Genomic DNA, 26,066 nt, shown 5'->3' on the forward strand with positions numbered 1-26,066 from the left:
TGGATACCGGTAAGAGGAGGTGATCTCTCGGTCGAGGACGGCATTAGTGGCCAAAATCCCGCGAACCGAGTCGATAATGAAGGCGTTGTTGTGATTCCCCTCAACAATGGAGTATTCTATCTGCCCGTTCAGCCCACTGTCATAATCCATCGCCATCACCTACAAACACAAACACAACAGACCATTAAAATAACCAGAAACTGAATAAATAGAATTAAATGAATATTTCAGTAATGTCTTGTGTTTTAGACTCTATAAATATACTGAAATCAATAAATATGGCTATAAATGTAGACATAAAAAACATTATAGCCATGTTTTTATTACTACATGCAAAAATACTTACTCAGTATGGCTGTAATGCTTTTTTATGTGCAATATTCAATTCACTCTGTGTACTGTGATCTCTTTATCACCATTTGTGCCATATGTTTAATGTGCAATATTTCTCACCTTTTCATCTACTATTTAATCTACTATAATACTGTTAATACTGTAATCATATCTACTCTGACCTTATCTTAGCTGCACTAGTTGTATGGATTTTCTTTTATTATATTATATTTTTAGTATTTTTATATTTTTCTGTAAATCTTTTGTATATATAGTTTTATTATTATTTGTTTATACATTTTCCTGATCTGTTTCTCTGTCCTTTCCTCTGTGCTGCTGTAATATTGCAAATTCCCCATTGTGGGATTAATAAAGGATTACCTTATATTATCTTTAGTACGCATTATGATTATGAATTTTGATCATAATGCATCATAAGCTGTGCTTAAAGCTGCCTACTTATGAACACACACCAATTAATGCTATAGTTACTGTTTGCCACTCAAATTAAATATGTATATAATATATGTAAATATATGTATTATAATAGCTTATATTCATTAATAATTAATATATTAGAAAGTGTGGTACAGTGACATCATGTCAAGCATAGGAACAAATAAAAAGTGCAAGATACATGATATTTTAGATATTAAATGTATAACATTTTACAAGCACAGCTTACAATGCATTATAATAACATATATGAACTAGTGCTGCACAATACATATTGTTTCAGCTGTAACGCAGGAACAGACAGGAGGCGGATTTATATGCGGGTAAGACAGACTTTAATAAATAACAGATAAACAGATAAACAAACAGGGGAATAACGAATATATCTATATACATAAACAAACAGGGAAAACCAATAAAGAGCTAAGCTAAACAGAAAGTGACTAAACAGGGCTAGGGAATATATACAAGGGATAAATATTGTGGCGTGAGGAGGCGGGGGAACCGTGGGTCCGCCCCACGCCGGAACTCACAGCCATGTCTGTCCCAGCCGGTGTGCATTCAGGACTGATTAAGCAGCCGGCTGGGACAGGTATAAAACTCAGCCTCAGCTCACTGAAGGGAGAACTCTTGACTGGGGAGCTGAGGGCTGAGGCTGCACAGACTCTAAAAAGAAGACTAAAGTTCATTCTACAGACTCTAGAGCCCCATTGGGCCATAATTATGTTTTGAGTTGTTTTGGGTGTGGTGGAGGGCGTTTAAAAGCCAAATAAAAGGTACGTTTTGAGTTCATTTACTCCCCGTGTCTGTGTTATCTGTGCGCTTCTTCCTTCCGGGTCACAGTGGTCACGCCCCTAACCCCAGGGCCTACCACAATATGTAAATAATATACAAAACAAGGAATGGGAACAAACAAGAGATATAAACAAATAATATAAACTAAACAAAGAACTAGAAACGTAGAGAAGAGCGATAACGAAACGTGGCAAAACTATAGCAATGACGTGACGAGACAGACAACGTAGGAAGGTGCAAAGACCGACGGATAAACATGGACTAAAGTGTACTATATATAGGAACATGAAACACTGAACACCTGGGGAAGGGGCGGAGCTACAAATTAGACACACGTGACGGAAAATTACAGGAGAAACACAGGGGAACAGAGAGAGTATTAGATTGGTTCAGTCCGTCTTTACAACGCATTTATTTTGCCCATGTTATTGTTTTATCTGTGTTTACGACTGTTTTTTACCATGATTTTCACCTTGTCCTCCTATACCACTGCAATACATTTGACATGGACTGTCTCACCATTCTTGGTTGGTATGTTTACCACCTTTTCTTACTGATATTACCTGCTGTATTTTGGATTATCCCTCTTAATAAAGCCCTTTTACTGTATGTGCTACCCAACATTCACATGTCAAATTAATGGTTAAAAAACTTTATGCTGCTTAATACAAAGAAAAAAAAATCACACTATTCTCAATTTACATTACAATAACTACCAGATTATATGATTTTCTTTTTAACTATTGATAGATTGCATTAATAATATCATGACATGTTGGATCATTGATTTCTAGCAAAATGTGTTAAAAAACTGTATATATATTTTTTTTCAGTATCGTACAGCTCTAATATGAGCTCAGACCTGATACAAAAGTTTTAAACAAATTGAATTTATGATAACACAAGTTTTTTCTGATTTATTATAATATTAGTATATTTATATTTTATTCTAGAGTTCTCAGCTTTTATTTCCTGGTAGTTTTCATCAGATGTGATGAATGTGATAAACCAATCAGGACATACCACCCTTTCTTGAAACCCACCTGTCATATTTCGTACAGTACTCAGACACTTGCAGATACAGATAAAACCACAGTTTATTAAAGGTGTGTTTGATACAGGGGAAGTAGTAAACAGAAACAGGTGTTTCTCGTTAACCAGGTGCTGCAATTAATGTTGTTTGTTAAAGCACTGAAAAGGTCTGCATGACTACTCTCCTTCTTGGCTTTGGTTAAACCTATACAGACAGTAAAATATTTGTAAAAGAAGATAAACCACAATGAAGACCAGAGAGTTGTCTATGAGAGCAAAGCAAGTCATTCTGAAACACAGAAAAGAGGGGAAATCTATCCGAGCCATTGGAAAAACCTTGGGCATAGCAACCACAACCATCTGGAATGTCTTGAAAAAGAAAGAAAGCACTGGTGTACTGAGCAACAGGCTTCAAAACAGGTCGACCAAGAAAAACAACCCCCACTGATGAGAGAAGAATTGTCCTAGCTGTAAAGAAGAACCCAAAAACTACAGTAAGCCAGATCACCAGCGACCTCCATAGAGCAGGGGTGAAGGAATCCCAGTCCAGTGTTCGGAGAAGACTCCGAGAGCAGACTTATGGAGGACATACAGCACAATGCAAACCCCTCATCAGTAGCAAGAATCAGAAGGCCAGATTGGAATTTGCCAAGAAGTACAGAGATGAGCCTCAGACATTCTGGAACACAGTCCTGAGGAGTCTGATGGACTGATGAAACCAAATTAACCTCTACCAAAGTGATGGAAAGGCCAAAGTGTGGAGGACACAAGCTCATCTGTGAAGCATGGTGGTGGTAATGTCATGGCTAAATCATATTTATTGACAATGTAACTGATGATGGTAGCAGCAAAATGAATTCAGAGGTGTACAGACAAGTTTTGTCTGCCAGTGTCAGGAGGAATGTTACCAAACTAATTGGCAGGAGTTTCATTTTGCAGCAGGATAACAACCCAAAACATACAGCAAAGAAGAAGTTCATCAGGGGGAAAAGCGGAAAACTTTACACTGGCCGTCAGTCAGTCACCTGATCTTAACCCGATTGAACATGCATTTTACCTCCTCAAGAGGAGACTGAAGGGAGAATCCCCCCGAAATAAACAAGAATTGAAAGAAGCTGCCATAAAAGCCTGGAGTAGAATCACAAAGGAAGAGTGCAACAGTTTGGTGATGTCTATGGGTCGCAGGCTTGAGACAGTTAAAAGCTTAAAAGCAAAGGTTTTTCCACCAAATACTGAGTGTAATTCATTTCAACGTTGTCTGTCCCTTTACTCATGTATAAAATGGTGTGGTGTAATACAAACAGTGATAAATCCAGATTTACTTGACATATTTTGAAGAAAATGCCAGTAAATAAAAGCTGTGATTCTGAACTCTTGTCTCATGTCTTCAGTGAACAATAAAAACAAGGAAATTTGCCTTGCCATTCCAAATATTTTGGAGGGGACTGTATACACTGCAAAAAACAAAATCTTAGAAAGTAAAATTTTCTAAATTTAAGGAAATAAATCTTATTTTATTCTCTGATAAGACTTTTTGTCTAACTAAGCCTTGTGAGTGTTAGATTATTTTGCTTATTTTAGGGATAATTATCTTAATCAATTTTACTTAGAATTTGTACCTTATTTGAAGTAATTTGAACTCAAAATCACAACTCACAATCAAGCAGCAATCAAGTTATTCTGATTTTTGTGTCCAAAAACAGTGACTTTTTTGCTTGATTTAGGTGTTACTTCACTCATTTTGAGACTTTGCCATTGCTTTTTGTAAAAAATCTTACTAAGAAAAATTTGCTTACGCCATTGGCAGATTTTTTTGCTTAATATACATATATTTGTCTTAATTTGCATATATTTTTTATCTAGTTTTTGCCAATTGTAGCAGATAGCTTGATGTCTCATTGTGAAATCACACTCTTAGATCCACTTAAGAAATTCCACTGGAGAGCAGAGGGTGATTCCCCCCAACCTTGAATGATAACACTTTAACGACTTTTACGACCATTTGCTGAAAACATCTGTCTCGCTAAAAGCATCTGAACAAAGACCCATAAACTTTGGGGATTAACATGTCACCTGCTGATCCGCTATCTTCGGAGCACACCTCTTAAACAGTCACATCTAATTTACACACTCACGCACACAGCATGACCCTTTTACTGGCCCAGGACCCGTGGACCATTTAACAAGACAATACTGCCACCCGCAGGAGAAGAAAGGAACTTTTCTTGGAGCACGAGGCTATGATCGAAAAATTACATATGTATATGTTTTTACAATAACTTAAATAACTGTTGGTTAATTCTAATATTGTGAGAAGCAGGGTATCAAGCAATGTGATGAAACACTTTCTAATCAAGAGAACAATTTTGAGGTTTACCTTCATTTTCTTCTACAGGTTCCAGGCTGAAGAATTATGTCTTGTTTGTCATTGGTTGAACTATTGCAACTAGTCAGCGTAATTTTAACCTTTGCTTTGGTTATATAGATACATTTTCCTGTTTAGTAAAGAACAAAGTATGAAAGTATAAAGGTATAGTGAATTTCTGATTTAAAGAGGTCTGAAATTATGTTAACCAGAGCAATGAGACCCGCATTCCTTAGTGGGGGAGAGGTGTGAATTACGACGGCCAGAGTTCTTATCTCTTCAAATACACAAGAGAGTCTGCCTTTTCAAAAAGGAAATTTAAGGCTGAAAAATGTTAAAACATTAAAAACAAAATGTGTTCTTAAGACGTGAATGAACATTAACTACAAAAAGAATACGGATGGCAACAAACTAGCAGTCTGGTTAAAATAATTACTTAAAAGCTATCAGGGCATGTTTCCACAATACTTTAATCAGGTTAATAACCAAATCTTGAATTAATAAGTTTAAAGTTCATAACGAGTTTCTTTCTTTCCTTTCTAAGAGTCCGATGCGTGGAAGTAGTGTATTCCCTGGTCATGTGTTATATTTCTTTCCATTCTTACACCTCAAAATCAACTATGATTATCTAATTGTCTGGTTAGGATTTCAGTTCTGAGATGTTTATTCATATCACTAAAATGCTATGCAACAGTGGGTGAATGTGGGGAAATTGTGGGTTTTCTATGTCAAAGTATATTTTAAATAAGCAATTGTTTAATCTGATCATTTAAGAATGTTAAGGTTTAAGTTAATAAAAGAAAAAAGGGGGAGTCGTCCAGGCAAGACTCCACCTACCTGGAGCTGATTGGGTTTTTAGAGATTATACTTGCAGTTAGGAAACCTATCACAAGTGAGGGCCAATACGTCACGAAGGGAACGTGTTTTCCAATAAAGGGGGATGTTAGTTCATTCAGTTCGTAGTTCGTGGTTCGCGGTTCGGAGTTCGTGCGCTTTTTAGGTTTAGTTAAGTTCAATTTTTTTTCTTAGAAGTAATTTTAACTTAGAGTTTAGTTAGAATTTTGTACTCTCTCTTTTGTTTTACTTTCTCTTAGATTCAGCTTAGTGATTCTTAAGTTTTTTGAGTCATAGATCTTAGCTTGAGCTGCGCTTGCAGCGCATCCGCGCTGACCAACACAAGTCCAGCGATTATCAACAGAATTAGAGAATTAGGTGCTTCCAGCTATTGAAACCACCTTAGCGCTACGGAGCTGCCTATAGTTCACCGCTCATCTTTAGCGTTATACATCGCTCGCCGTACCAGACCCAGACGCGAAGAGAATCCTGAATCAATCAGCTGCCCGGAGCGATCGCTCCCGCTTGCCGTTGGAACCGAAGCCCTGCTTGCACCGTGAAGTCCACCTGAAGAACCCGCTTCGGCCACTTGGATCGAGCTACCCTTCCTGGCGGTCGACACCAACGGTTCCCTTCGCGGCAGAGACGACACCGGTTGCCCGAGGCCGGTCAACGCAAAGTGAGGCGCTGGTTAAATCTCTAATTCTCTGGTGGCGTTCTGTTGGTCTGGTTAGGTTGAGTCTTGCTAAGTTTTCAGTTATAGTTATTCCCGGTTGAGAGATGGTGGGATCTCTGTCAGCTCCATAGTTCTAATGTAATCTAGTTTAACTCAATTAGCTTGGATTTAGAGCGTTTTGCTTCTTTAGTAGTTAGTTCGTTTATAGCAGTATATAATCACTTATAATCTTGTTTAATCTCCTAATATTCTTATAGTGGGTTTAGTTATTCATATTTAGGTTTATCTCCTAGTGGGTTATCATAATTACTTCCCCTTTGGTATATTAAACTGGGTATTGATTTGTTTATTTTTATCTACTTATACATTTCTGTTGTTTGGGTCTAAAGTGTTTTGAGTTATTCATATATGCGATGAGAAGGTTTGGTTGTAAGACTGTTATCATCAGCGTGCTTGAATTTCACTCTCAAATTGTTGTTTGAATTATGCCCCTTATCTAATTCTGCATATATCCATGTATTACTTTTATTCTAAATAAACATTACTTGTTTTAGCCAATTCTTGACTTAAGTGTGTTCCTCCCGTGGTTCAAAGACTTTCTGAAACCGACAAGAACTCACCCTGAGGTTAAATATAAATTTTGTAGCTAGCCGCTACTGGCGCCCTATTAACCTTTAATATTAATATTAAAATTAATATTGATATCAGGTAAATAGTTCGGTATCCCTTGTAACCACTACATATTTGGCGCCCAACGTGGGGCCAACGTCACATCTCTGATCTACGGGAGAAAGCACGGAGTTAAGAAACGTATTGGTGTGTTGTGTTTATTAAATATCTACCTTACGCTCCGCGTTAGTAAAACGCCAGCGGGCTGGCGAAAGCTAACCGAGTCACTTCTCTGTCTGTGTGCGCGCACATCTATATACATCTATATATATCCAACTCCTTTATGTGTATGTGTTTTAAAGAGCATTGGTAATCACTTGTGAAACGCCTCATATTACTCGCCAAAGAGCTGATCAGTGTGAGCGCGTGTGTGTATTGTAGACGCCGCTGTGCGTCTGCTTTCATTATCACTGTTATTGGTGCTTTACATTTACCCGGGGTATCTAAACAGGCTCAGCCGACAACTATTATCACGTGAATTATATCAGCGCTATTTGTAAAGGCCTCAGCGAGGTTGCTGTAGCTGCGGATTTCCAGTGCAGTAAACCCGCTTCCCAGTTTAAACGGCCCGTGTGCGCGGATTTCCGCACCCCGGTCGTACTGGGACCCTCTCGTGTGCCCCGCGGCTTTGCAAACCGCGGCGTAACGCTATCCTTTTAGGTGGTAGAGAGGTTTACAGTCGCGAAAACGCGACGGGCGAGGATCACGCCCTCAGCGGAAGCCCCGCTTGACTCAGACTGTGTGAAGTAAATTCCTGCGTGCTGTGTTCCTCTCTGTGTCTCTGTGTTAAGGTCAGCAAGACCGTTGTGTTCCCCACAAAGCTTGAAAGCAACTGAGCTCTCAGGAGCTGAGGTTTGTCCTCCCACTCAAGGGGGCGGGACTCAGTTGTGTCACCGGTAGGCGGAGCCTTCCCCACCCGTGGCCTCTAGTCGCCATCTCGTGGTCAACTGTATCAGCTACATCTTGCCTCAAGGCTGTCTTACCTTTTCGTGCCTCTAGGGGTAAAGCTATATCTACACTGCCCTCTTCTGGTCGTTTGGGTGAATACTCAGGTTAAAGGGGGTTGCAGTTCATTTATACGCTATTTTGGGAAATTCTTGTAGTAAACTGTGTTTACGTGTGGTTGGTGTTGGCTTCATATGAGTTTTGGCATACCTTAATCGAGATACCCTCTTCCCCTGCTTTCTTTGCTTGGTTACTGTTATATTTTAAATGTTGTATCGTCCTAGTTATTATTAATACTAGTAAGTGCCATTTCCATTCTTAATTACTAGTAAGTATATATTCAAAATAGAATTCACTTCAAATAGATACATTTAGATAACTCAATTGTAATAATTCACTATTTTGTTCTATGTAGCCATCCTACTTCAAACATAGTGTCAACTCTCAAAGCTAACTTGCTTGTCAGCTGTTCTACTCACATTGCTTACATTAAATATATTCATTTGAGCTAACCATAATATCCAGTATTTTTAAAACATTCAGGTTATAATCATTTGTTGCTATAAATACCTGTTACTTAGGTAATCCATAGTAGCCATTCATTATTTTGTTTTGTCAAGCATTTTATCCACTTCTTCTTGTTATTCTAAATACAGGCATATAATCCTTATCCTATTTGGCCATAAAAAAAAAAAAAAAAAATAAATAAATAAATAAATAAATTAATTAATTAAATAAAAAAAATAATAAATAAATAAAAAAAATAAAAAAATAAAAAAAAAAATAAAAAAAAAAAATCTGCTCGCTAATACTGAAGGTAGCTTAGACTCTGTCTGAGTCACTTTGTTGAATTTCTAAATAAATCAAAGCCTCATAGACATACATACATCCGCTCTATGCTGGTTTTTGACAGGAGTTGACTGTGGTGTTTGGTGACAGCAGTGCTATCTTTAATTCATCCACAGTCATTCAAACCTTGTCAGTTACCATCTAGTTAATAAATTAATTAATTACTAATAGGTATTTGACAATTTTCATGCAAACTATTAAAACTTATACCTATCCAAGGTCACCCAAATAAAATTAAAATAATAACTATCCATTGAAAAAAAAAAAAAAAAAAAAAAAAAAAAAAAAAAAACTACACTTTTGGGCTTATTAGATTCACTAGGGACTACGCATCAAGGTTTGTTACCCTAGCATCAATCTCTCCAATCTCAGCAGCAGTGCTAAGTCACCCATCCGGGACTGGCTTCCAATACAGCTCGCATCGCTTGACCCTCGTCAAGTCAAAATGAGTTCTCCAAGAGAGGCAGGGTCCCCGCTCCTCAGCGAGGCTGAGTCGGTGGACCAAGTAGAAGCCACTCTTCTTGATTTAGTAAGCTGCCGCATTCCAGACTATGCTGAAGGCGTGCAACAGGCAGATGATGCCCACCTTCAGAGTTTGATGACTAGCTGTGTGGACGACCACCTAACTAAATCCCTTAAAATAAAAGAACAAATAGACACCGTATACAAAATGTCCCTCATACTCTGGAGACAACTCCAACTCTCACAAGAGAGAGAGCAACATGCTACTAACCACTGTACAGCTCTCCAGCAAACTAACCAAAAACTCAGGGACGAATTGGCGCAATGGCATAATACTGGTTCAGAGATACAATCCCAACAAGAAGCCCTTGAACATAAAGTAAAGTCACTGCAGGAAGAGGCCGCAACAGCCACAAAGCTTGCCATCCAGTCACGAGGTAAGCTGGAGGAAGCCCAGGAGCAGCAGACCGAACTCGAGGCTGAACTAACACAGGCTATGAGTGCTTTAAGATTAGCTCGTATAGAAAAAAGGGATGCAGAAACGCAGTTGGCAGAGTTCAAATTAGAACGGGATGAGACATATTCCCGGGGGTCAAAGGTAAGCCCAACAAAGGGTAGACCAGCGACCCCACATCTCTTTAAGACGGAGGTACATACTCCTACGCCCGTAACTTCCATGGGTTACCAGGGAGGAGCTGAAGCTCCTCGATCACCCATCAGAGTCAAACCGGAACCGGCTGGCCCCAAAAAGGTGAACCGGACCCTGTTTGGCTGGGACGAATCTGAACACACCCGACGACCCCAAACAAATGCAGATATGGCCAGGCCCATAACACCCTCAGATAGAGATTTGGATAAAGTTGCCCGCAATATCAGCCGGTTTGAACCTAAGCCTGGCTGCCCTAATGATATCCACCTTTATCTAAATGACATTGATTACTATCTACGGCGCTTCCCTCTGGCCACCATAGACGACAGAATCTATCTCATTAAAATAACATCCAGCCGCGACGTTAGCAGTTTCATTGAACGCCAACCACCACACGTAAGGGGGAACTATAGGGCTCTCTGCCAAGCATTGGAGGCAGAATTCTCTAGCTTCTCAACCCAGTTAGGCCTCTCCGCTGCATTCACGGTGAGGCAGAACAGGCAGGAGGGTCCCGAACAGTACTACTATCGCCTCAGGCGCGCTTACTTTGGCTTCAAGAATGAACCAGAGATGGAGGAGGACGAAAATTTCAAGGTCCTGTTTGTCCAGAACCTCCATCCTTCAACCAGCCACCATTTAGGTGTCTCGGCTTGTCCCCGCACCCTGACTAGTCGGCAGCTAAGAGATCTAGCTCTTAGAGGTTTTGCAAAAGTTCAGCAAAGTTTGGGTAAAAAAACCGACTCCGAGGTCCTTGCAGTAGCCAGTAACCCTTGTATGGAACTAGAGGGGAAGCACAGCTTCCAGGGAACAGATAAGACTCACGGGTCCAGACCCTATAGACAAGAACCAGCCCAAAGTCAGCAGGTCGATCCACAGCGACGCCGCTCACCTACTTATAAGGTGAATCGCGGCCAGGGCAGACCCCATCGAGGTCGAGCCTCCCACCATCAACGTGGTGGCAGGCCACACCATCATGGGAATAACAGGCACTCTGGACCAAACCAGACTGCAAAAAGCCCTAAATCATCACTTGACAAAACCCTTAACGGCCTGGAGGCAGGGGATCTTGAGTTAATCCTACAATGGGTTAACCAAATGCGCAAGGAGAAAAGGGGTAACCTCAACCAAGGGCGCAACATCCAGGAGCAGTCGAGCACTGCTCCCCATGAAAAAGACCCCAAACGAGCTACTTGGGAGCATGCCCAAGACACTGCACCTAGTGCAGTCCTAGTTGTGGAACTAGACACTGACCACTCTCTCAAGGAAGAAGACCCATTTCTAATTCGGGGGGAGCTTCCTTTCCGACAGTTCTTGGGCCATCTGAGCGAAAGGGGGGTGGCCAGAAAATTCTATCTTGCTACTACTTTGGAGGATGAATTTGTGCAAGATGCTCTTCTTGACACGGCATCAGACATCACACTGATGTCCATGTCCCTGTTTAACCGAGTGCGGGCATCCGCTCGGCAACGGAATAGGGAGATACAGCTGAGTAACTGTTCTCTCAATATCCAGCCCTACTCACACACGGGCATCACCATACATTCGATGGCCCTAATTCAACTTACGATTGGGCCCGTGACTGTTGTTCATCCAATTCATGTGTCTCCCTTGGAGTCCATCCCATTCCTCGCAGGAAAAGATCTTCTTAATCGGTTCGAGCCCCTTATCGACTTTCAAGGTCTTAAGATCTGGGCGCAGGTTCGGCAACCCCTTCCTGTTCTTCCCTCTCGTGAGGAGGAGATCCAGTGCTACCGTCTTTGTGGACATTTCCAACCATGCAAGGAACTGATCGACCCCGTGGTTCCTATGGAGATTGAGGAAGGGCCTACAGCCGCCGTTTCACAGTGTACAAATCCTTCTTGGCCTCCAAGCTCAGTCTTGGAACAACGTGACACCTTCTTGTGTACCATGGTCCCATCTGAAAATCTTGGGGAATATTGTCCCAGAGTGGAGAAGGGGGTCACATTGGACGACTTCCAGGTGGATGACGTGGTCATCGCCCTGTGGTCGGACAAATCCGCAGTCAGCCAAGACTTAGTAAACTCATTATCGGCAACCCATGCTAGCTTTCATCTCATTCAATCCCAGGGAGCTTTTCCGCTTGGGCCCGTTCCTCAACCCACCTTGCCGGCAGTCGGCACTTGTTCTTTGACCGTCCGTTGGAACAAGAAAGAGTTCACCCAGCTTTTTCTTGTGGTCCCAGACTTACCTCATTCCATCTATGTGGGCGGTGACGTGTTGGTCAGGTTGGATGTTCAGGTAGACACCATCAATAACATCCTTTGGTCCCTCACAGACACTCAGGCAGATGGCTCTTACCCTGAACCAGAGTATCTGCACTCGGGTCAGACCATACCTGAAGTTTGTCAGGTGGCAAACAACCAAGCCATCACCCTACCGGCAAATACCAAAAATATCGGCCTCTACCTGACCATCCTACCTGGACAACAACTATGTCACCCCCATGCACTGTTCCAACCCTCACATCGATTCTTTGATCTTGGTCTGACCGTGGAAGCCACACCTCTTGTGGAGTTACGTGCTAGGTCAGTGTACTTGTTCGTTCAAAATTGTACAACCCAGGACATAGTGATTCCCCAACTCACAGAACTGGGTTGGCTGGTTAGCACCAAATTTCATGACTTTGAACTGCGGCTTCCAGTCATCGGTCCGATTCCTCAGCAGTTGCTCCCAAAGCAAGAGTCCAAGACATTATACACCCGACCGTCTGGGGCAATTGCTATTTTTCCTGTCTTGGAGACCAATGAAGATGCGTTGTACCGCATTGATCTGACCCACAGGGACCAAATGGTCTTGGATACAGTCACTGTCCTTAGTCTCGATTCTGTCCCATCACCTGGCACTAACACAGTCCTGGTGAAGCAGAAGGAGGAGGCCGACAGTTTTCCTTCAACCCAAACAGAGTTTGAGAAGCAACTACAGCAAATGCTGTTAGATGCGGATGCATTGCAATCAGACGAAGAGCGTGTAAAGCTCAGAACAGTGCTGACTAAGTATCGCGCGTCTTTCTCTCAAGATTCTATGGATTGTGGATTGACCCACATCCATATGATTCGTATTCCGACGCATCCCGACGCTGCTCCTGCTTACGTTCGCCAATACAAGATTCCACTTGCATCATACGGGCCGGTGCAAGAGATCATAGATGATCTCTTAGACAAAGGAATAATCCGACCATGCAACAGCACCTACTCTGCGCCACTTTGGCCGGTGTTGAAGCCCAATGGCAAATGGCGTCTGACTATTGACTATCGCCGCCTAAATGACCAGGTCCCTCTTTCTAGATGGCCCATGACCCAATTGGAGCAAGAACTCCCTAGGGTCAGAGATGCCAAATATTTTTCAACCTTAGATGTGGCATCGGGGTTCTGGACCATTCCGGTCCATGTGGAAGACCAACACAAACTGGCATTCACATTCGCCGGCCGTCAATTTACATTCACCCGCTGCCCATTCGGATATTCCAATTCACCAGCTGAATTCAACATCTTTCTCAACAAAGCTTGTCCTGATGCAAGGGAACGAGGAACCTTGATTTATGTCGACGATGTTCTTATCCGGAACAATTCTCTCGATGCTCACTTGGAAGAGATTGATCACGTGCTAGGTCAGCTCACAAAAGCAGGTGCGAAAATATCCCTAGCCAAATGTCAGTGGTGCAAAACTAAGGTCAACTATGTGGGCCTTTTGGTTGGTCCAGATGGTGTTCTCCCGCAACCATGTCGTGCCCAAGGCATCGTGGATATCGCGGAACCAAAAACCATCCACGCCCTTCGCAGCTTCTTGGGGGTATGCAACTACTCCCGCCAGTTCATTGAAAACTTTGCGGAACTGGCCAAGCCACTGTACCAGCTGTTAAAGCAGGATGTACCTTTCGTTTGGGGTGAGGCCCAGGCACAAGCCATGCAAACCCTCAAAGACAAACTGGCATCGGCACCCTGTTTAACCTATCCGGACCACAGCAGAGAATTCTACCTTCAAGTTGGGTTTTCAGAGCACTGTGTGAGTGCTGGTCTATACCAGGTACACGATCGAGACAAGAGAGTGGTGGCTTATGCAAGCAAAGCTTTGATGGCTCCGGAACTCAAATACTCTGACTGTGAGAAAGCACTTCTGGCCACGGTCTGGGCAGTGAAACACTTCTCCAACTACCTTGGGGGACAAAAGATCATTGTAGAAACGAACCACCAGCCAGTGGTCTTTCTCAACAGTCAGCGCATTCGAGAAGGTGTGGTCACCAACGCACGAGTCGCCTCCTGGTTAATGGCCCTACAAAGTTTTGAGGTTGAGGTGCGCTATGCGCAAAACTCGAGATTACCTCTAGGCACTGATCTGGCGGCATGTCAGCGATGTGAAACTGACATACCGGCCACATCAACGCCCATTCCCAATCTCGCCTCCCAAAAACCCACAAACCATCGTTACTTTGACCCCAAGGAGTGTGAAAACATTCCCACGGTCTACGTAGATGGATGCTCTTTCCGACATGACCAAGAAGGCCTCAAAGCCGGTGCAGGAATCGTCTGGCTTGATGACAACCCTTGCGAACCACAACAGTTCAAACTAGGATCACAAACTTCTCAGTATGCCGAAATCGCTGCCATACTCATCACAATTCAACTTTCTATCGACCAGGGGGTAAAAACCCTGTTAATCTGTACAGATTCCAACTACGCACGTCTAAGTTTCACATGTCACTTGCCAATCTGGAAAACCAAAGGTTTTCTCACATCTGGCAGGAAAGCAGTCAAACACACAGAGCTGTTCACAGCCGCGGACTACCTGGTAGTTCGACACGACATGCTTGTCTACTGGAAAAAGGTGAGGGGACACTCACGTGTCCCAGGAACAGACAAGACATACAATGACCAAGCTGATTCACTGGCCAAAAGAGGTGCCTTGGAAGGAGTTTCATGGGTCTTTGACCCGTTGAAATACCCAACCCAACCCAACCCCACTGTTTTAGCCGTGACTAGAGCACAAGCTAAACAAACCTCAACAACAGAAATCCCACCCTGCGCTGCGGTCTCCATTGATCCAGAAATCACAGATGCTGATTTGATCACGCTACAAGACGCAGACCCCGACATCAAATCTATTAAGGCTTTCTTGCTTGATCCCACCAACAATCCCATAACCAGCCAAATGCTGGAGGCATCAATTCCGCTTAAACAACTCTTGGACAACCGTGCATTCTTGAAGGTGGTCAAGGGCTTGCTTGTTCATGTCACTGAGACCCACACTTCTCCTGCGTTCGTGGTGCCTCCGTGCCACAGGGGGGTAATGTTGGGGCACGCCCATGACTCTCCATCAGCAGGTCACAAAGGGATCAAGGAAACCTATAGGACACTCAAACAGGTGGCCTTTTGGCCACGAATGCGGGAGCATGTAGCTAGTTACATTAAAGGATGCTTGGTGTGCTGCCAGTTCCAGCCGGCGAATCCTCTGCACAGGGCTCCCTTACAGAGAAAGGGGTTAACCTTCCCGTGGTCGGATCTGCAAATGGATTGGGTGGGCCCGCTCACAAAGTCTGCTCGAGGGAACAAATATTTCCTCACAGTCACATGTGCCTTCACCAAGTGGGTGGAGTGTCTTCCAGCCGCCAATGACACCGCTATAACCACAGCGTGTCTCCTGGTTAATCATATCTTCACCCGGTTTGGTCTTCCTTGTAGGGTTGACTCAGATCGAGGTACTCATTTCACGGCAGAAGTCATGCAACAAATGTGGCACGTCCTCGGTGTAAAAGCCAAGTTGCACGTGAGCTACCACCCCCAGTCCTCTGGTCAGGTCGAACGGGCTAACCGCACAGTGGTCAGCATCCTCAAGAAATTTGTGGCCACGCATCACCGCGACTGGGATGTGAAATTGCCGTTGGTACTCATGGCCATTAGGGCAACTCCTCACGATTCCACCGGCGTCTCTCCATTCGAGGTGATGACAGGCAGACAGATGACACTTCCGCTACATCTGTTATATCAGCCAGGTGGAACAGATACCTCAGTTGCCTACACAACACAGCAGTACATAGACGATTTGCAGAAACACCTAAAATCCACTTTTGCTTTTGCCCAACAGCACATGGCACGAAGTGCCCAGGGTCGGAAGGCCTACTATGATCAGAAGGCGTCCTATGACGAGCTTCAGGTGGGAGATAAGGTGTGGTACTACATTTTCGCTCAACCTGTCGAGAAACCCCAATCGAATACGGGTAGGCTGGCTCGCAAACTCATGCCTCGCTGGACTGGACCCCACACAATCACGGACAAATTGTCCCCGGTGGTGTACCAGATCCAGATCAGCCAAGGTTCTAAGGAGCCAACCCGCAAGTGGGTACACCGCAACCAAATTAAGCCACACCAAAGCCCTATGGGACAAGTCGGGGCCGCCAATGCCTTGATTAGAGTCTAATCAGGTGGACAAAACCCCTGCTAGACCCCTAGGTGTTTAGCAACTCCTAGCTGTACAACTGGCAACTAAACTAATAACTTCATTTTTAAAATTTAGGAATACATTGATCTTTGATCCATATACAGTAGTCTGTTGTTTGCAATTTCAACCCAAGTACCATTACACATCTGCCGATCGAGCCAGCCAACAGAACCATCATTTTGTGCCTGGGAATAGGATATCACTGATTGTTAGCCACTTATCTGTTAGATTCTACTTCATTGGTGGTTCACACTAGTACACCCAGGTTAATCATGTATATTTGTCTCGTTAGGAAGATGAGGACTCTCCTGCTCCTGACGCTCGTGCTGGGGACGATCGTCGCGGCCCCTGATGTGATCTCCCCCGGACCTACCTCAGGAGTAGTTCTTAGGGATAATTCGGGACTACTAATCACAAACTGCCGGTTACATACCCAAAGGGTGTTTGTACGACTGAACCCGGAGGAAGTATGTAAAAAGAACTTCCCTGATTGGTCCCGCCAAGTGGGGTGGGCTGGGCATTGGTGGGTACGAGAGGCAGTAAGCCATGCCGAACGAGACACCACCCACATGCTACAACAGCTGCAAAAATTTGCGGTCACACAGTCTGAACTGAATGGGGCTCAAAAGAGATCCAAACGGTTTCTTGCAGGTTTATTAACTGCTGCCGCCGCTGTAGGCTCACTCCTTGGCGTCGGCACATCCGCTGTTAATGCCGTGGGCCTAGCCACGGTCCGCCGTAATGTAGGGGAACTACAGGCAGAACTACCACACATCAAGGACCAAATAGACACCCAACAGAGACAGCTACAAGCAATTGGACAAACTTTACAGGGTACCATTGTGGTCCTCAATACCCACACGGTAGCTTTAAACAAAACTCTGCAAACGATCACCTCCCTGACCCGGGCAATCCAGACAGATATGGCTCACATCCAAGTGATTAACATGCTTTTGAATGACATGCTACAGGAAGTGGGATCCTCAGTAGACAGTCTAGCTATGGGCAAGATACCAGCTTATCTGGTGCCTTTAACCCTGGTACAGGAAATCCTCAGTCGGGCTACCCGAGAGGAAGTTACTGATCTCCAAGCACATTTAGCCTATACACTCGGAAGTGCAGTACCTCTTTATGTCAATCCAGAAAATAGAGAAGTAGCTTTTCTGGTCAACTTACCTATAATAGCTGCGGAAAACATTTATCGCTTAAAAGAAGTGGTAAATGTTGGGTTTTGGCAAAAAGAAGCACACATCAAAATTCAGACTCCGACCTTGGTAGCTTACCAAGACATCAATCCTGGACTTTATCTGGCCCCAAATTTGCGCATGTGTACCCTGTCCAAGGATATACACTATCTCTGTCCCAGTAAACCGTTCACTCGAGAGGGTGCCGGCAATCTTTGTGGCCTTAAGCCCATGCTCACTAAGGACCAGTGTCCTGCCACTGTCACTCATAGGTACCAACAGGTCGAGACTCAGGTTGAAATCGTAGGGAGCCGGTGGTTGGTAAATACTGCGGCACGGGAAGCGGTGTTGTCCTATGACCAGCATGATATCGATGAACGTATTCCCCTTCCGGAACAAACATTTTGGGTAGACGTACCACCTGGGGCTACTCTGCATGTTGGGGAATGGTCCCTGTACCACTTAGTACCTGATCAATATGAGAGTGAAATTGAGGTGTCTGATTTCTTTACTACCCACTCCTTAGAACTCAGCCCTGACACCCTTGGTCGGATACAGTATGAGGGTCCCCAGTCTATCGATTTGACCCCCATCAATAATGTCTTAAAAGAGATCGAGGCACGTCCCACATGGACAGTCCAACCTGTAAGATACTCCTGGTCATTGCCCGATACCTTGTTAGCTGTGCTGGTATGTCTGGGGTATGTAGCAACCTTTGGTATAACGTGTTTTTATCGTAGGAAGACCGTGAAGCTACAGAGACAAATGGATTCATGGTCGGGTAAGGTGGTTAGATTTGTGAGACGTAGAAGGGGGGGTCAAGAAGTGTCAGTGGAAACTCAGGAGGACGCAACTGATGAACCTATGCAGGTAGCTGCAGTAAGGGAAGTGGTTTAGCTCTGGTTTGGATAACGCTAATGCAGCCTGTTGTGTACTGACCAGCAAATGCCACCAGTAAGAGTTGAGATACCCAGTAACCTTTTTGTCCACAGCTATCTACGTCATCTCATCGACTGATAACCTGGATCTCTGCTGATTATCACCCGATGGGGGGGGATATGTAGCAGATAGCTTGATGTCTCATTGTGAAATCACACTCTTAGATCCACTTAAGAAATTCCACTGGAGAGCAGAGGGTGATTCCCCCCAACCTTGAATGATAACACTTTAACGACTTTTACGACCATTTGCTGAAAACATCTGTCTCGCTAAAAGCATCTGAACAAAGACCCATAAACTTTGGGGATTAACATGTCACCTGCTGATCCGCTATCTTCGGAGCACACCTCTTAAACAGTCACATCTAATTTACACACTCACGCACACAGCATGACCCTTTTACTGGCCCAGGACCCGTGGACCATTTAACAAGACAATACTGCCACCCGCAGGAGAAGAAAGGAACTTTTCTTGGAGCACGAGGCTATGATCGAAAAATTACATATGTATATGTTTTTACAATAACTTAAATAACTGTTGGTTAATTCTAATATTGTGAGAAGCAGGGTATCAAGCAATGTGATGAAACACTTTCTAATCAAGAGAACAATTTTGAGGTTTACCTTCATTTTCTTCTACAGGTTCCAGGCTGAAGAATTATGTCTTGTTTGTCATTGGTTGAACTATTGCAACTAGTCAGCGTAATTTTAACCTTTGCTTTGGTTATATAGATACATTTTCCTGTTTAGTAAAGAACAAAGTATGAAAGTATAAAGGTATAGTGAATTTCTGATTTAAAGAGGTCTGAAATTATGTTAACCAGAGCAATGAGACCCGCATTCCTTAGTGGGGGAGAGGTGTGAATTACGACGGCCAGAGTTCTTATCTCTTCAAATACACAAGAGAGTCTGCCTTTTCAAAAAGGAAATTTAAGGCTGAAAAATGTTAAAACATTAAAAACAAAATGTGTTCTTAAGACGTGAATGAACATTAACTACAAAAAGAATACGGATGGCAACAAACTAGCAGTCTGGTTAAAATAATTACTTAAAAGCTATCAGGGCATGTTTCCACAATACTTTAATCAGGTTAATAACCAAATCTTGAATTAATAAGTTTAAAGTTCATAACGAGTTTCTTTCTTTCCTTTCTAAGAGTCCGATGCGTGGAAGTAGTGTATTCCCTGGTCATGTGTTATATTTCTTTCCATTCTTACACCTCAAAATCAACTATGATTATCTAATTGTCTGGTTAGGATTTCAGTTCTGAGATGTTTATTCATATCACTAAAATGCTATGCAACAGTGGGTGAATGTGGGGAAATTGTGGGTTTTCTATGTCAAAGTATATTTTAAATAAGCAATTGTTTAATCTGATCATTTAAGAATGTTAAGGTTTAAGTTAATAAAAGAAAAAAGGGGGAGTCGTCCAGGCAAGACTCCACCTACCTGGAGCTGATTGGGTTTTTAGAGATTATACTTGCAGTTAGGAAACCTATCACAAGTGAGGGCCAATACGTCACGAAGGGAACGTGTTTTCCAATAAAGGGGGATGTTAGTTCATTCAGTTCGTAGTTCGTGGTTCGCGGTTCGGAGTTCGTGCGCTTTTTAGGTTTAGTTAAGTTCAATTTTTTTTCTTAGAAGTAATTTTAACTTAGAGTTTAGTTAGAATTTTGTACTCTCTCTTTTGTTTTACTTTCTCTTAGATTCAGCTTAGTGATTCTTAAGTTTTTTGAGTCATAGATCTTAGCTTGAGCTGCGCTTGCAGCGCATCCGCGCTGACCAACACAAGTCCAGCGATTATCAACAGAATTAGAGAATTAGGTGCTTCCAGCTATTGAAACCACCTTAGCGCTACGGAGCTGCCTATAGTTCACCGCTCATCTTTAGCGTTATACATCGCTCGCCGTACCAGACCCAGACGCGAAGAGAATCCTGAATCAATCAGCTGCCCGGAGCGATCGCTCCCGCTTGCCGTTGGAACCGAAGCCCTGCTTGCACCGTGAAGTCCACCTGAAGAACCCGCTTCGGCCACTTGGATCGAGCTACCCTTCCTGGCGGTCGACACCAACGGTTCCCTTCGCGGCAGAGACGACACCGGTTGCCCGAGGCCGGTCAACGCAAAGTGAGGCGCTGGTTAAATCTCTAATTCTCTGGTGGCGTTCTGTTGGTCTGGTTAGGTTGAGTCTTGCTAAGTTTTCAGTTATAGTTATTCCCGGTTGAGAGATGGTGGGATCTCTGTCAGCTCCATAGTTCTAATGTAATCTAGTTTAACTCAATTAGCTTGGATTTAGAGCGTTTTGCTTCTTTAGTAGTTAGTTCGTTTATAGCAGTATATAATCACTTATAATCTTGTTTAATCTCCTAATATTCTTATAGTGGGTTTAGTTATTCATATTTAGGTTTATCTCCTAGTGGGTTATCATAATTACTTCCCCTTTGGTATATTAAACTGGGTATTGATTTGTTTATTTTTATCTACTTATACATTTCTGTTGTTTGGGTCTAAAGTGTTTTGAGTTATTCATATATGCGATGAGAAGGTTTGGTTGTAAGACTGTTATCATCAGCGTGCTTGAATTTCACTCTCAAATTGTTGTTTGAATTATGCCCCTTATCTAATTCTGCATATATCCATGTATTACTTTTATTCTAAATAAACATTACTTGTTTTAGCCAATTCTTGACTTAAGTGTGTTCCTCCCGTGGTTCAAAGACTTTCTGAAACCGACAAGAACTCACCCTGAGGTTAAATATAAATTTTGTAGCTAGCCGCTACTGGCGCCCTATTAACCTTTAATATTAATATTAAAATTAATATTGATATCAGGTAAATAGTTCGGTATCCCTTGTAACCACTACACAATGGATTTTTTGCAGTGTATAAATTATATATTTGATTCAGGGTTCTGAAATTATTATTTTGTCAAAAATGGCAAAAATAAAAAGGCTTTAGTGTTTGTCTAAATAACTAAAGAAGACATTTTTCTTAAGAAAGTAATACATACAGAACAATGAAGTTGACAAGAAATGTTAATTAATTAAAAGCTATTTAATTAATGCCATGTTTAATATGCATTATGATTATGAATTTTGATCACAGTGCATCATAAGCTGTGTTTAGCTGTCTAATTATGAACACACTCTGAGCCATGCTATAGTTACAGTTTACTGCTTGTGAATTATATGTATAATATTCTAATAGCTTATATTTATAAGTTGGAGATGGGAATATATTAGTGCCAGAATGGGTGAAGTTACAAAAATAATTTGTATGCAATTTAATTCATTCAATGGTAAAAAAGTGGCCCTTTAATGAAAATCTATGAAGAAATTACAAAGGTCAGTATTAGTAACCACTGAATTAGTGAATGTGGTAACATCTGGTGAAAATATCTGTCATTTTTAATAATGCAATATAAAAATCAATATATATGTCAGTGCTGAAAAGAAAAGTACTGTGTGTGTGGAGCTGTGTACCTGCATGATGTAGGTGTTGTGGATCTGCCCCTCCCACACTGCAGTTCTGTAGAGGCTCTGTTTAAATACAGGAGCGTTATCGTTCAGGTCCTGCAGGGAGACGCTCGCTCTGGCGTAGGCCGACTGACGGCCGTTCTCCACCAGAAGCACCAGGTGAATCCTGCGCTCCACCTCAAAATCCAGCAGAGCCGGGTCTCTCACAGTTATATCACCTGATAAGAGAGAGAGAGAGAGAGAGAGAGAGAGAGCGGTGGTGTTTATAATCGATCTAGAATTCTCTACATTTCTCTACATCTAAAACAATCAGATTTCTAAAAGTAGACAAAGAGAACCCAGTTAAACAAACGAGACAAAAATATTATACTTGATCCTTTATTTATTTCTGAGGGTAAAATTATGTGAAACAATAACTGAACTAAAAGTTTCCGGTATCTGTAGAGGAGTTCTGGAGGAACTTTAACTCCATTCCTCCGTACAGAACAGCTTCAACTCTGGGATGTTGGTGGATTTCCTCACATTAACTGATCACTTCAGCTCCGCCCACAACATTTACATTAGATTAAAATCAGGACTTTAACTTGGCCCAATTCCAAAACATTTACTTTATTCTTCTTTAATCATTCTCCGGTAGAACTACTTGTGTGATTAGGGTCATTGTCCTGCTGCATCACCCACCTTCTGTTTGGATTCAGATCATGGACAGATGTTTTGAGATTCAGAATTCATGGTTCCATCTAGAGTTGGGCGGTATGACGGTATTTCGGTATACCATGGTATTTAAATATGGTGACGGTATATTAACCACATGACGTGACGTGCCAAATCTGTACTTTGAAAAACGGGACATTTTAGACATTCTGCGCATCCACAATGAAAGAGCAGTGGGAGGGGTAAGCAGTTGGAGCCCACTGATTGGTTATGGGGTGGGGATTCTCACTGAGGAGATCATACAGCAAAAACTCAATAAACTCTACAGGTTTCACAAATTGTCACCAATATGATCAGATATATAAGTTTATCCTGCAGCGTGGGGTGTTCTGGTGTATGAGTTACTCATAGATAAAGTTACAGCTGCTTCTCAAATGGACTCCTCATCTCCTGTTTCTCTATAGAACACATGCTTTTATCTCCCTCGCGCTCATATTCTAATCCCATTCAGAATTCTGCAGTATCCTCAGGGTTTTCTGTCGTTATTTCGCGGCTAGCTGCAGTGTGTTGCCGTAATCTGACCCCCGCAGAATCCGGCTCCCCTTCACGAGCATAAACGGCACAACACCACCCGCTGTTAAACTGCTGGAGTGGAAACAGCGGGCAGAGAAATAAAAGTCAAAGTATTCTGCTATTTAAAAGAATGGAAAATTAATAACAATAATAATATAGTTCTGCATACTAGAGTTTAGATTGTCTGCCCGAACGCGAGCCTGAACGCGAGCCTGACTGACCCGATGCCCGAATTTGTGCCGGTGAGAATTCTCACCGCTTTCCTGGTGCGCTGTCGGGTTCGGCTGAAGAAAATGATCTGTGACGTGACGTAGAACAAAGTTCAATATAACAAATCACACTGTTGTTAGCATATAAATCACGTGCGTTTTCCTACAGGACAAACCATTCAAACGTGTGGATGAGCTCTCTGCACCCGCTTAAAAAATCACACAGTGTCTGTCTGTCTTAAAATAGTTAGATATAGCTATTAAATGAATAAATCAACATTCATTGAAAAGACCAGGGAGACGTTCTGTATGCTAAATAACAAAGAAGGCAGCAACAAGATAGAAGCTAATAAGCTAATAACAACATTTAATAAAAACAGAAAAATAGATATAAAATAGGAAAATAACCAACTAAACTAAGCTCAAAATGCTAAAAGAAATACAATCTAACAAATTCTAAAATATCAAAACAAATAGTGACATTTAAGTAATAATAAGATAATATGAAGACTCCGATAATAAAAAGATAATATAAATGACCTGCGTCTGTGCGAAGAGACCAAACAAAGAAATGAACAAAAACAACAATTTAAGACCCACCAAAGTTGTACTGATCTCAAAGCAGCAGCTTAAAGACAGAATATAAAGCTTTACCAGCGCTATGAGATGCAACACCTATAGAACAGAAGAAGCAGTGGCAGCATGACGGTAACACCGTATACCGCCATATAATCTGACGACGGCATGACGGTATGAAAAACTTCAATACCACCCAACCCTAGTTCCAACAATGAAGGCAAGATGTTCTGACCCAGATGCAGCAAAACAGGCCGAAACTGTGATGCTACCACCACCATGTTTTACAGATAGGACAAGGTTCTTGTTTTCCTTTCTTCAAACATGGCGCATTTCATTTAAACCAAAAAGTTGTATTTTGATCTCACCCGTCCACAAATCAGTTTTCCAATAGTCCAATTTCCAATGTCCTGCTTGTCCACATGAGCATACACGTTACTTTTGTATTGCTCATATCTATTAACCTGCTTTACATATTTACATTGTAAATATATTGTTATTATAATTACTTTTATTATGATGATTTTTCACCAGCCTACACACACTGTTCTGTACAGCTTCTATCTGTGGACACGTTTTATTATTTGTTTTTTTTGTTTTTTTTTAAGCAATTTTAACTTGGGACAGTGCTGAAAATGATATCCGATATCTGAATGTTTGTGGAACGCTTATGGAACAGTCTACTCTGGTATGACATCATTCCCAGCTCTGCCATCCAGCATCCGAGGTAAATGGAAAGCAGCATAAGAGCAGCTGTTGGAAACGTTTATTGTTTTAGCTAGGAAAAAAAATCACCTCATGTTTGTAATTGATGAATAACATGAATATAATATTTGGTCACATGGTACTGTACTTCCTGTCCACCAAACGTACAGGTATTACTCTCACCTGTGCTGGGGTTGATGCTGAACGCTCCGTTCTCGTTGCCACTGAAGATGCTGTATCTGACTGAGCTTCTCTGTGCAGTCTGATCATGAGCCACAACGTTCCCCACCCAGGAGCCTGTAAACAGTTTAACACAACAAATTACAACCAGCCTTAAAGAGGAATTCCAGCGTATTTATTCATCTACAGGGCCTTGCAAAAGTATTCTTTTCAAATGAACTTTTCAACCTTTTGCCACATTTCAGGTTTCAGACATAAAGATATGAAATTGTAATTTTTTGTGAAGAATTGTTTTGTGAAATGTGGAAAAATGTAGAAAAGTTCAAGGGGGCCGAATACTTTTTGGCACTGTAGTTGCATAATCAGACATAAATAGGTAATTCAGAGTCACCAATCAAGAAAATAAATGTCTAAAGAATTCAACGCTTCTAAAAGCAGATATTAAAGCACGGTATTGTACAGAAAAACAAAAAGTCTCTAAAAAGTCTTCCCGGATTCCAGTTTACCTTCATTATAATAAGAAGAACCAAATCTGCCCAGATAAAAACCTAACAAATTAATCAATCATTAAGGTGGCTTTCAGTTAACAGCTGTGCTAAACTCATCAAGAGTTAATTACTTGAATTTTTTGTCTCTTAATGTGTTTGAGAGCATCAGTTGTAAAGTAGTGAAGGTCAGGCAATCTGAGCAAATTCAAGAACTTTGAAAGTAAAAGATCATGCAAAACGTTTTGATGGAACTGGCACTCATCAGGACCATCCCAGTAAAGGAAGAGTAAGAGGCTCCTCTGTTGTACAGGATAAGTTCATCAGAACTGTGGTTTCCAGCCTCAAAAACCACAAGTTAACAAACAGCACCTAAAAGCTTCTTCACAGAGTATTTTGGTTTGTTTAACACATTTAAGTTACTACATGATTCCTTATGTGTTCCTACATAGTCTGGATGGCTTGGATGACTACTACAGAGGACCATAAATAAATGATTAAATAAAAAAAGTATTGATCTTTTTAAACTCTATTAATTTCTTTAAAATAAACGAGTGTGAATGAGCAGCT

At 42.0% G+C, this 26,066-nt stretch overlaps 2 protein-coding genes across 2 annotated transcripts in view; one reads left to right on the plus strand and one right to left on the minus strand.

Moving 5' to 3' along the window:
• dchs2 (dachsous cadherin-related 2) overlaps positions 1 to 26,066 on the minus strand; it is a 90,848-nt gene that overhangs the window by 11,788 nt on the left and 52,994 nt on the right. Inside the window, exons 16-18 of the mRNA XM_022667197.2 lie at positions 25,015 to 25,128; positions 22,121 to 22,332; positions 8 to 159 (exon numbers count right to left, since the gene is read on the minus strand). Coding sequence (XP_022522918.2) covers positions 8 to 159; positions 22,121 to 22,332; positions 25,015 to 25,128 — 478 coding nt within the window. The remainder of the gene's footprint in view (positions 1 to 7; positions 160 to 22,120; positions 22,333 to 25,014; positions 25,129 to 26,066) is intronic.
• LOC125787810 (uncharacterized) lies at positions 6,088 to 19,091 on the plus strand. The gene is made up of 2 exons (XM_049472559.1): positions 6,088 to 6,494; positions 16,811 to 19,091. Exon 2 carries the CDS (start codon positions 16,815 to 16,817, stop codon positions 18,597 to 18,599), a length of 1,785 nt encoding a protein of 594 aa, XP_049328516.1. The 5' UTR covers positions 6,088 to 6,494; positions 16,811 to 16,814; the 3' UTR covers positions 18,600 to 19,091.

The sequence above is a fragment of the Astyanax mexicanus genome, chromosome 25 (assembly GCF_023375975.1).
Source record: "Astyanax mexicanus isolate ESR-SI-001 chromosome 25, AstMex3_surface, whole genome shotgun sequence".
NCBI lineage: Eukaryota > Metazoa > Chordata > Actinopteri > Characiformes > Acestrorhamphidae > Astyanax > Astyanax mexicanus.

What these genes read in the sequence shown, in the direction of transcription:
- LOC125787810 (XM_049472559.1), top strand. Translation starts at nt 16,815, where the DNA reads ATGAGGACTCTCCTGCTCCTGACGCTCGTGCTGGGGACGATCGTCGCG.